Source organism: Buceros rhinoceros, unplaced genomic scaffold (assembly GCF_000710305.1).
Source record: "Buceros rhinoceros silvestris isolate BGI_N320 unplaced genomic scaffold, ASM71030v1 scaffold22475, whole genome shotgun sequence".
NCBI classification, from domain to species: domain Eukaryota; kingdom Metazoa; phylum Chordata; class Aves; order Bucerotiformes; family Bucerotidae; genus Buceros; species Buceros rhinoceros.
The window spans coordinates 13,349-25,603 of NW_010413724.1; the positions used below are offsets into that span (position 1 = coordinate 13,349).

The following is a 12,255-nucleotide window of genomic DNA, read 5'->3' on the forward strand; positions in this document are numbered from 1 at the left end:
GGGAAAGCAGTGATAAACTCTAAACCCCCACAAGGAGACTTACTAATACATAACTGAAGTGGTATGTTAATCTTTTAATCACATTAATTCCTCCAGTAAATCTCGAAGCATCAAGTCAAAAATAATACCTGTACTTTGGTTTTAAGCTTTTTTTTGTTTTAATTAAAGAAGCTTTTGCCTTTAGTTCAAGTGCTGTCTCAGGAAGAAGCATGCTGAAGTGGTTTAGAGTTACAATCCTAGTCAGTTATAAATGTTCATACGTAGTTATTTCCTAAATTGTGAACACCTACCTCTCTACTCACTGTAGAGCTGAAACAAATCCCAGCTCAAAGTCCTATTTTCCTTTCTTTACCCTTCCCTTCTGAGGGGAATGGATTCAGGATGTTTCCTAGAGCACATTCCAAATGGTCTAAGGAATTTAGACCCTGCCTTTTCCTTTCCCCCTGGACAGGAGAGCTTGTAATCCTATTTCTCCTGAAAGAAAAGGAAGGTGCAAGAAAGCAAGAGCTTCATGGGTTTATGAAAGGAAGGAAATGAAGTAATGATAAATCACACACAAAAAGCAGCTACTAGCTTGCTTTGTGACTAGAATGAAGAATCAACTTTGTTTTGCCTGCAGAACATGAACAGTGCCTGAGTCAACAAGATCCAGTACTTCAGGGAAAACTCCTTTTTTGGTAACTCGAGAGTATGACTTGGTGCATTGTCAGTAAGTGATGCAAAGCAACAGGCAAAAAGGGTCAGTGCAAGCAAGGAGGCAGCAAACATGTTTCACACCTTCCACATCTCACTGCTGCCAACCTTGACTGCAACAGCAACAAGTGCAGATTCAGTGATCTTATGGACAGAAAAGTCAAAGCTAATAATGTCAGGTAGAAAAGCTGGCAGCTTCTCTACAGATCTGCAGTTCAGAGCCTGTGCTTTCAGCTTTCCCACCTCTTGCCAGATATTGTACAGCATCTGTAGATCATTTTCTGAAAGGTAAGTAATGCTGGAGCTGTTCTTTGCTGTGCACCACCCAGCTGAAGTAAAAGTGGTGCCTCCTAAGCAGTCCGGAGCGTTCTGTAACGATTGCCTCCAGCTACAGCAGGCTGGAATTTGAGATCTGCACAGTTCAGACTTGCAAAAGCTTTTGTTACAGATGGCAGAGGCGATTCATACAAAGCACTTCTGAACAATGCAACTTGTTTTGGTTTTTCAGTGTTGGTGCTGCCACCATCAGCAACATAAATATTCTCAGGAGCATTCAGTAGAGTTTGTTTTCAAGAGGTATGCTTGGTTTAGTAGAATACATGGTCCTCAAAGGCTAAAACAATGAATGACAAAGCCCTTGCACTGCATCAGTTACATGCAATTGCTTGATGGGGTAGAAAGACTTTGGTCGCAGTTATAGCGACAGTCATTTGGAGGGTGTGTCTAGTGCAATACAGATTAAGCATAAAGCTTAGATTTTAATATAACCGCTTTCTCATTACTCACAGAATAGTTTATTGTTTTCTTCTGAAGGGAACCTGACAGTGCTGCAAGCTACAGGCATTCTTCCCTGTGAGAAATTAGGAAAGAGCCAAACCTGTCCTTCCCTTGTCTGGAGCAGTGTGCCCTTCCTCCTCCTCCAGCAAACACTCAGTGGACAGGAAACAACAGGAACTGGGAAAAACCAAGGGTTTTCTTAGCCACCTGCTTATCTGAAGAGACAGGCAAAGACCTGAATTTGTGTCCATCAGTCCCTTTAACACTTGGATTTAGGTCCTTTTTACAGTCACAACAGTGACTTGAAAGATGTGGCTCCAGCTGGCAAATCATATCCGTAACGGGGAGGCAAAAATAAGCATATGACAGTAAAATCTGCAGATAAAAGCAAGAGCAATATTCCCACATGTTAGTAACAATTGAAGTGAACAGACCCAGCTGACAGGGCAGAAGAGATCCTATGATTGCGATGCTTGGTCTTGTCAGTCCACCACCTCTTCTTTTAGCAGGTTAGGTTTCTCTCCCAACTAATTAGTGCAGCTAATGCACGTAGTTAACGGATTCGTGTCTCAGCAGAGGCATGGCAAGCAGTGTGGGCACCCCACTGGTCTCTTCCCTTTTGCTCCCCACTGCTTTCTTCCCTTACCCCACTCTGTCACCAGAGCTTCTCTTCCTGGGTGGCATCTGCAGTCAGGTCAGATACATTTACATGTATCTGCCATCTCCTTAACAGCTTCCAGTCTTAAGCAAGAGTATAACTTACTAGAATTCTTCATGAGCAAGCAAACGAAAACCTGAAAAGCCACACCTATGGACAACCAAAGCTGGGCTCTTTCCCATCAGCAACAGGAGTTTGTATTTTGACACAAGATGCCTAACGCTGCTTGATTTTCAGTTTTCTACACTGTTGAAGAAAAGCTGGCTGGAAGTTGGTCATACTAGCAGTTCACTACACTGTAGAAAACATTATGGACAACTCTACCTAAGGATTAAAAACCTTGCCCTTTAATACAGCTTGTCTTGGGAGACTATAAAACTTCAAATACCCAGCTTAGAGCATATATATAATATATAAGACTAGACAGCGTCCTGCTGCTCTCCTCTGAACACGGAAGCATCAAAATCCAGCAACTTTTACATGTACCTCAAGTACAGCTTGTGATGTAGAGCCGTCTTGTAACTGAACAGTAAGAACTACAGCAGTGATGGTTTAAACACTGAAGGAATCTTTAGCAGGTTATGTGTAAGCCATATTCATAAAACTATGGCCAATTATTCGATACTTCAGGTGGAACTGGACATCAGACCCATTAAAGAAGTATATTAGGTTCTTCAAGGGGTATGAGCTATACTACCCCGAACTCCCTGTAAATGTGAAGAACAATATAAAGAGATATAATGAAATGTTTCTACTTGTTTTAAGGGAAGTAAGGCTAAATTTTAAGCTTCTGCTTAGTAGCTGCAGTTCCTCTAGTTAGAGTGGTCAGTCACCAAGCCAGGATTCCGCTCTATTGTGTAGTACCACAGCTGGTACTACAGGAGTAGTATCAAGGAGTAAATAAGTACAGGAGCAAATAAGTACACTTCACCCTTCGTACCTCAAGGCCAGTTGGGCACTAATACCAGCACTGTTAAGGATTAAAAACAAACACACAGCCAGCCTCCTCTTACAGCCCAGTCTGTTCAGAAGGCAAGTAGGCAGCCATGAAAAAACACCCCAAACTTATGTTTTGATCAGTGCAAGCAACATGCCACTGGTTACAACACGTGCAGGTTTCCCAGTATGCTTATTCTCCACTTTGAGTTGCTGGGACAAAAACACACCCTCTTTCCTTTGGACAAGTTCTCAGACATGAGGCACCTGTTCTCTTGCTGTGTGAAGAGCCTGTGAACTCCAGACACTTTTTTAATGACTAAGGCCTGCAAGCATTCCCAAATGGGAAAAGTGTTAGCTCGCATCAGCGGACATCCCCCTAGTGTAACATCATTACAACCAGAACTGGGCAAGAGAATGTCTTGAAGCAAAAGGATCCAGTATCAGCAGAGCAGCTGTGCTCACTGCTCCTGCCTTGATCTCACACACGTCCCGTCTTCGTCATATTCACCCATCAACTGCAACATATACGTTCCAGTATAGAGAAGAAACTGCCCGGTTATTTGTGCTGCGTGGGACATGAGCTGAAGTATCTTCCTGGAAGAAAAGGCATTTGTTTAAAAAACCACAATTACCAGCAGGGTGACATTGCCCCTTTCTCCCCACCCGCAATACCTTTAGGATGAGTTAGGTAGGTACATTTAAGAACTCTCTCCTCCCTTCTCACTTCAGAGAAGCTGGTCTTTTTTGTGCCGTCTTTAGAAAAAATACTGCGACCACTGATTAACAGAAAATTATCGACACGTGGCAGAACCCGAAAACACATTTAACAAAGTAGGCTGTCATCCTGTTAGACATTTACGGGCCTTTGCAAAGCCATCCCTCAAGCTACCAGAGCACTGCTAAAGACAACTCTGGGGGCACAGCAGCATTCCAGCAGCATGAATCCACCTTGCAGCTCACCTTTAGGCCATTCCCTAAGACAACACTGCAGTCATCTCCAAGCTGCAGATCAAACTTGATTAGGGCTGAAGCTGAGCAATCACATTACAGTGGATGCCCAAGAGCAACACAAGCGAAGCCAGGCGAATTCATGCCAAGCTGCGAGCCTTAAGAATTCTCAGTTCACAACTTTTTTAAAAATATTTAATAATTACCAGCATTCAAACATGTAACACTGTGCAAATCGGTACAGATCCATAAATTAAGATCAGAATAGAGACCATAGCTGAATGGTCACCTATTCAACCTCGTTATAGCTTGGTCTTCCTTCCATTCTCCAAGAAACAAGGGGGACATCAGTACAAAAAGTTATACTCAAGCCTCATCCCCTGAAAGTTAAGTAGGCCCTCACAAGTACGGAGCTGAGGCACTGGGGAAGTGGTACTATTTGGAACTATTCCAGAACTGGAAAGGGATCAGTTTCTGAAGATGCAGAAGCCAGACCAGCCTTCCTCTTCTGCAAAAAGAAAAAAAAAGGCGGGGGGGGAGGGGGAGCTGAGATTTTCTGAATTCCTGCCTGAGAAAACATGCCCCTATGAACCCTCTGTTGCTATTCACTTCTCCTTTGAGTTCTAGAAGAGAAGGTGAAGTCTTCTTCCTGCCACTTTTTTTTTCCACTGTGGTGAAAGAAGGTTTGCAGTCAAAACCCAATGCTTCAAAAGAGCAGAATACCCTGTTCTTAGAGCCTGGGAAGCCTTTAAAAACCACCGTAGCCTTACTCATGCTTCCCACACATATGCCATTTCAGCCTGTCCTCCCCTCCACCAGAGAGCACAGCTAAGGAGCTTTACAGCTGTAAAGAAAGCCGCACCTGGTACCGAGCTTAGGAGCAGCTGCAGTGTGTCACTTGCACACAAGAGCAGTTGTCATTTAAGCCATGAAGCAAGTTTTTTGTTGAACCAGACACTTGAGCCTTCAGCTGGATGTTACAATGAGAAACCCTTAGGGGAAAACACACTGAGACCTGGCAGGCTTTGAGCCCCTCCCAGCAATGGACAACTGCAGCATTTTCAAGTCCTCTCCCTTCGCACTCCACAGGTGGGCTCAGGAGGAGGGTATCAGAGCTAGCAATCTGGAACTCATTAGCAGGGAGACTGCACCAAGAACCTAACACCATCTGTCTCCAAGTTCACCAGCAAGCTCAGCCAGGCCATCTCACCATGGTGTTCAAGAGTACCCAAGGTTGTCTCTTCGTCACCCTGTTCTTTGCTAGCAGACTATTTTCACACCCTGACACTGGCACTTCCCTCACAGCTCAACACTGTAACATAACAGTGCTTCCAGAAACTCCACAGCTACTTCAGCTGTTTGCCAGCACCACTTTTCTCACCAGCTGCCCCGAGTTGGCAGGGAGGCAGAACTGTCACTTCAAACTCTCCCCAGCAGTGCAAGTTCCAGTGCTGATACTCATCTCCACAGCAGACAGCCAGAAATCAGAGTTTGTTCTGGCTCAGGAGACTTGACAAACATAGGAGCTGGAGGAGTGCAGCTGTTGAAGGTACACCTTTGCTGCGAAGAAACCCCAGTGAGGCCAGTGCTACAGGTGGGTGTAGCAGACAGCTGGAGAGCCACCGCATGACCAGAGAGTTGTCTCATCTACAGTCACACCAGCTGCAGCCTGGAAGACTAAGAAGGGACCACCCAAGTGGAGTGGGGGAGACCAGTCAGACTGAAAGACAGGGAACAAGATCAGCGCCACAGTGCTTCGTAACTGCGTCATGAGAGGAGGGACTGTCCGAAGCATTCAAACTAAAGACTACACTTTGCTCGGGGAAGTGAAAACCTCATACACATCTGTCTGTTCCACACAGCACAGATCTGCTCTCCTCAAGTCATAAAAGGCAGCAACGGGACACTTGTCTCAACCTGAATTTGAAAGGTCAGGTACAGAAATTCAAGGTGACAGCTTAATCAGCTGTCAAAGTATGGCACTTCTGTGAAGGTGTCTGGACTGGGAAGAAGTTGTCTTCAACCAGGACAGGACACAGCTGGCTTTGACAAGGCACGGACTTCCACACACTGTCAAAAGCAGGGGACAGGAAAGGTATTATTTTGCCCCTGCGTAAGACAACATTTCCCAACAGCCAGTTCTACCAAAGTCCCAACTCACCAAAGACTAGTCCTGCCAGAGACAGCAGTCCCTGTTAGGCTCTGGTTAGAGACCAGCTGGCTTAAAAACAGCAACATCACAGTCTTACTACATTAAGAGAGCAGAGTGTCTTATTTCTGGCATTTTCCTTTGCCTCCAGGTAGCTCAGGTGGTGAATGTGGCAGCCAGTTACTGCAAAGTCTCAGCAAGCTTTAAGACCACTGCCACTGGATCTCAAATCCCTCTCACTTCACCCCCTTGAAGTCCTCCTTCAGAGTCCAGTGCTTCTTCCTCAGCCTCCTGCATTCTTCAAACAAGTCAAACCTGGGGAAATTCTCTCAGGAAAACAGACTGTACCCATACCCTTGCAGTAAATACAAGCTGATAAGATCTTTGCCTTGGGCGAAATTTGAGATTCCACCATAAAAAGCTACAGTAAGTTTTTACAAGTCAGCTATCCACCTTATGAGGGAAGATGCAGCATATGGGTCGATATGTAAGAATTAATTAAAATTCTAAGTTTATAAACACACCCACTCACAGAACCAATGAACAGACACAGATTTTACCTTAACACACCCCCTGATGAGCAGTGGAAGCACACTTACCGCAACACGCTTTTCGCTCCCATGCATTTGATGTCATACGAGACAGAGTAGATCTCATAGAAGGTTGCCTTGATGTTTAAGCAGCCAATAAAATCCTTAGGGTTCAGCTTGTACAGATCAAATGTGATGTTAGCTACTCCCATTTTCTTCTTGCGTCTCACAGTGGCAACCCCATTTCTTGCCTAATTTTAAAAAGGGGAGAGAGACAGTTTGTACCACGAGCTGGGAAACTACAGCAAGACAATCGTTCACAGTGCAGCTCTTCGGAAGGAGCTGGTTTATTCCAGTCTTGGAGCTAGTTCTCATCAATTCTAAACCGGAAATAAATGCAGCAGCACAGAGAAAAGCAAGTCTGTAGCTTACGTGATTTTATTCAAGTCCTGACTAAGATTCTGAAGCTATTCTGAACAGACACAGACATTCTAGAGTGACATAGCACCTCCTGAATACCTTTTTCCTGTAATCAGTTTCCTCTTCAGAGTATCCTGAAGCCACAGGTCATGCCATGGGGCAGTGTTCCTGCCATTTATTCATCCTGGTGTGTTCAAGCTGCTAGCTGAGACAGCACAGCTTGTCCACACTGAAACAAGCCACCAAATAACTAGGATGACATTAGCATTATGGTCATGATACTAGTGACCACTCTTGGAAATAGCTACATCTGTGAAAATCCAGGTCCTCATTTCAAATCCCAGCTGATAACACCTCTCTTTCTTCCTAAAAGTGACATGGGGAGGCAATGATTACAGATTAGATACAGGGTTGAATCACAGAATAGTTTAGGTTGAGAGGGACCTTCCAAGCTCCCCCAGTCCCACCCCCTGCAGGGAGCAGGGACATCTGCACCCAGAGCAGGGGGCTCAGAGCCCCAAGGGCCAACCTGACCTGCCATGGGGCCAGCCATGGGGCTGCTCCCACCTCTGGGGGCAGCCTGCGCCAGGCTCTGCCCACCCTCAGCACCAACAATCTCTCCCTTCTCTCTGCTCTGACTCTCCCTCTGGCAGTGGAACCACCAGCCCTTGTCCTGTCCCCACAGCCCCCGCTGAACAGCCCCTCCCCAGCTCTCGCACAGCCCCTTGCAGCACTGACAGGCTGCACTCAGGTCTCCCCGCAGCCTCCTCTGCTCCAGGCTGAACCCCCCCAGCTCTCTGCCCTCTCCTCCCAGCAGAGGGTTCCACCCTGGGGTCAGTGCTGGGGCTCCTCTGGCCCCGCTCCAGCAGCTCCGTGTCTCTGCGGGGCTGAGGAGCCCCGAGCTGGCCCCAGCCCTGCAGGGGGGGGTCTCACCAGTGCAGAGCAGGGAGACAGGCTTCTCTCCCTCAACCTGCTGGCCACACTGCTGGGGATGAGCCCAGGATACAGTTACTACTGCATTTTTAAGAAAAAACAAAGAATGAAGAGCATGGAAAGTTATCCTCCACCTTAAATCCAGCCTCCTTTACTTAAAGCAGCCCTTGTCACTTCAGGGCTGACAGTGATGCTTTCAGGATTGCTTCCTTCAACAAAAACCCAACCCAGAGCACAAGGAAGAAGCCCCATGTTTACAGAGACCTCTGGTGGATGCTCTGCTCAGCACAGCCCGCTCAGGGTTGATGATGTAGCAGCTGCCAAGCTGTTTTTTCCACGCTAAATGAAGCACTAAACTTGTGTAAGGCTGGGCCTTTTTGCACTTGGTCACCCCTGCGCTCAGTGCCATGATAAGCCAGACCAAGTTAAACACTGTAGTATATCATTAGCCAGCAATTTTATGCCTGTTTTCCTTTGAGAGCCTCCAAGGTCAGGCAACAGGGCCCCTATCAACAACAGTTCTGGACGCAAACAAGTAGCTGTTTATGCTTGGTAGCACATCCATCCCTGCCACAACAGCACCCAAAATATTTGGATACAGCATGATAGAGCTTGTGCTACAGCCCAGATGACTCGTGAAACTTCAGCAGACCTTCTGCTGCCATCCTGAAGAAAGGCAGGGTTCAATCTTACTCCACTGCCATGCCAGAGAGGACATAGGGCAGAAGGTGGAGTCATACCCTGGCTGCATCATCTTTTCTGCTCTTGGACCTCACAGCCTGATGCAGCAGGTTGATGAAGCAGTGGGAAAACATACAGACTGCCCACGCTGCAACAGGAGACTGAGAAAACGCAGCCGTACAACTGAGGCATCCGTGGTCTAACAGAAAACACAAAGCTTATAGCTCCTTGGCCACCTCTGCAGCTGGTAGAAGAAATTTTGATGCTAGCTTTCTAGCAACAACAGTTTACGGGAAAACAGTTAGGAGTTTGACTCCATCTTAATACCCAGCTAACTATTCCCCCACAAAACCACAAACTGGACGCTGAGGTGGTATGATTAGAAGGCTAAAGCCAGCCAATCCTAATGGTTCTTAAGATATCTTGAAGCACATAGACTAACACTAGGCTTTGAAGACAACTTCTAGCTGTTTGCAAGATTAAACAGGCGTTAAACTGCATTCACAAGGCAGAACTTGTTTTACACTGGTTAATTTGGACATTTTTTTCTGCTCTAAAGCTAAGCTTTAAAGACACTATTTCTAGCTTTGTGCAGTCAAAGTCCTAATTTTCTGTACTGTTACGAAAAGGCTCAGGGACAAAGTTATTTCTGAGGCTCTCCAAAAGCTGGAGATATCCCCTATGGTTCTTTTCAACTGTAATGTTTCATTTCAATCCGTGACAGATCTTTGCCAACAGTTCAATGTCCAAGCAAGGGACAAAAAAAGGACATGATTTGTCATCCAGGGAGGCTCAACAAGGAGTTGATACCTTGCCTTCTTTAGGAGAAGTGTTGTTGTTTTTGTTCTCCCCTCTTTCCAACAATTTTAGCCACCACAGATGATCTTCCATCCACTTCTATTCAAGCGAGAGGCAATCAACACTTACTTGTGTCCATTTCTGTCCTCCTTCTAGAACCATGAAGTGTGTATTATCATCCAGGGACCTGAAGAACTCCTCTGTGTCCACAACTGTGCCATCTTCCTCCAAAACCAGAGTAACTATTCCAGCAGATATAAGGAAGGCATCTAAAGTCTGCAAAAAACCAGCAGATTTTAGCATTTGGAAGAGAGCCCTTCCTTTCATACAAAGACTTGCCAATCCGACGTATTCTCCTGAACCTCCCCAGTAATGACTTTTAGGAGAATAAAAGCCTGTGGGCTGCCTTTCGGGGGCACTGCACTTCACCACAAGTTTCAGCCCAGGCAGGAACGTCTGCTATACCTTGCTGATAAGCTCTTGCAGGCTGCTCGCAACAATTCCTTTCCGGCTGCTTCGGGAGGCATTGGACACACGGAAAGGTCGCCCTGCAGGCATGAGAGGAGGGAACAGGGTCTGTTTTGTCACTGCTCCCACAGATGCTCCGAAGGATATCAGAGACCTAAGACAAATAAAAATTCAGCATGGTTATAAAAATAGACATGTCAAGTACTGTGAGGAGGAGTTCAGGGACATAAGCACATTGAGTAATTCGCAGGCCACGTTAGATTTGTGGAGCTTGTTTTCAAAACTTAATACTACACAGCTCTGACACGTCACCTCTGAACTTTCTCGTGCCAGCGACATCTGAAAACATTTCAAGCAGATGTGGGCCACCTCTAGCTCAGCTCACGCCAAGGTCACTATTACAGCAAGGCCAACATTGAATTGGAAAGGCAGCGGCTCTTACTGCATTCAGCCACTTAGATCGTTCTCTTTGCCTGCAAGACAAACACTCGATGAGATAACACGACTACTTTCAGCTCGTTATTTAAGATATGAGTTTGCTTTAGGAAGGGCTGAACTTACTACCCAAACTTGAAACACCCAGCACCAGAACACAAGCTTGACTTCCAAACAGTCGCAGCTTTTACCTTGCAAACCGTATCTACAGCCTATAAAACTTCATCTAGTTTTGAAGATCACAAAATAAGACTTATTTGCACCCTAATGTACCAAATGAAGTAACAGGAAATGAAAATGTCGATCAAAGTACTTGAATGCATAGTGTAGGAGCAGGCTGTCAGAGAGGCTGGAAGAATTCAAACACTTTTCGAATGAGGTTGTAGGTTTTCCTGGGCAATCATGTTTTAATAGTGACTGTTTAGGTTCCCTTAGGTAAACCAAATACACAACACTGCTAACTGCCCGCTCCCACACCAAGGTACGGACCCACTCCTACCCCCACCTAGCGACAGCTTCTTGCTGCCAAATGACATCGGTTAATTGAATAACCAGCCTGCCAAAACTCACCCTCTGCATGACACCTGTAAAGGGCTGGTGTCTAACAAGTCTTTAAAAGGGAGACATTTTGTCCCGGTCACCTTTTGTGCAAGTCCACTATGACCAGGGAGAATACCTAACTTTCCCAAAGCTCCTATCTGGTCTTTAAGCACATTTTTGGGATGCACAGAAAGTCACTTCTGTGACTGGCCAGATAAAGTTTCAGAAATTAATGTATTTCCTACTCTCCTTCTGAACTGGTTTTCTACAGGGCTTTGGGCTATTGCCTTTCCTCTGCCACCAAAGTTTCCCTTCCTCAAACTCTTCAGCATTACTGGAGCTTTCATTTTTTTTAAAGGAGGGGGATGTTCAATGGTTTTATTCTAGCTCAGGCTAATACCCGCTTGGTAGAGCTGACTAAACACCAGGTCCCTGGCTATCAGCACTGTGCACGTACACACCGGGATGGTGGGAATCGCTCTCCTTCCTGTAACAAAGCTGGAGAGGATGAGCGGCCAATATGCTTTTCACATTCCCAAAGTTTCAAATTAAAGAGCTAATGAGCACTTTCCTTCTTAGAGGAGGGTCAAGACCAGGGAGGAGGATGAGGTGACGGAACAGCACTGAAGCTCCACAGAAGGGAAGCTACAAGGACAGGGTGTGTTAATCTCCTCAGTGACTAAGTTAATAGTCCCCCAGCCACCGCACTGGTCCGTGGGCAGCTCCCGTTCTGAATCACTCCCATCTTTTCCTCAGATATGAAGATACTTATCTGCCTTGGGGTTGGTGACTCCACAGGGCACCCTGATGTCAAAAAGAACAATGCTCAGGATTCAAGAGACAGCACTTTCAGAGCTAGTTACATCCCATTCTCTCTCACAAATTTGAAAACCAGCAGGCAGAAGTGGTACGTGTGACAGTACTGCCAGAATTTTTTTGGTTTTGGGAGGACAGAAAGCACTGGTCCTGTTGAACAGTTTTCTTCCCTATTACTTAAGCCAAGTTGTCATTCGCAAAAGAGAAAGCATCAGGAGCAAAGCCAAAACATACATCCTGATACAGAAGGAAGAGCAGTAGGGGCACAGCTCACAAGCAGGACTTGAGCTAACAGGATTCAGCTCTGGCACCAGCACAGCCAACTACACAGGCTGTATTCTGCAGCTCTGAGCAGAAGTTCCTTAGGGATGCAAGATCAATAACCTCATGCTGCTGCCTAGTTCCATCCGATGTAAAAAGTCAGAGAAAAAACCCCAACAGATTAAGAAACCAGGACTTTAACTAGCTCC

The 12,255-nt window shown here is 45.9% G+C and overlaps 1 protein-coding gene across 1 annotated transcript; it reads right to left on the minus strand.

Moving 5' to 3' along the window:
- Positions 1-3,382: 3,382 nt before the first annotated feature.
- CIDEA (cell death-inducing DFFA-like effector a) lies at positions 3,383-12,174 on the minus strand. Its single transcript, XM_010136870.1, has 5 exons — positions 12,170-12,174; positions 9,992-10,148; positions 9,656-9,802; positions 6,764-6,945; positions 3,383-3,661 (listed from the first exon to the last, which is right to left on the minus strand). Exons 1-5 carry the CDS (start codon positions 12,172-12,174, stop codon positions 3,526-3,528), a joined length of 627 nt encoding a protein of 208 aa, XP_010135172.1. The 3' UTR covers positions 3,383-3,525.
- Positions 12,175-12,255: the final 81 nt, after the last annotated feature.

Bases quoted from the DNA above. Each gene is read 5' to 3' on its own strand.
- CIDEA (XM_010136870.1), bottom strand. The intron at 6,946-9,655 runs GTAAGTGTTGAT...TTTTAAAATTAG, and splicing joins GAGGACAGAAATGGACACAA to GCAAGAAATGGGGTTGCCAC. The intron at 3,662-6,763 runs GTAAGTGTGCTT...CTTTTCTTCCAG, and splicing joins GGAGCGAAAAGCGTGTTGCG to GAAGATACTTCAGCTCATGT.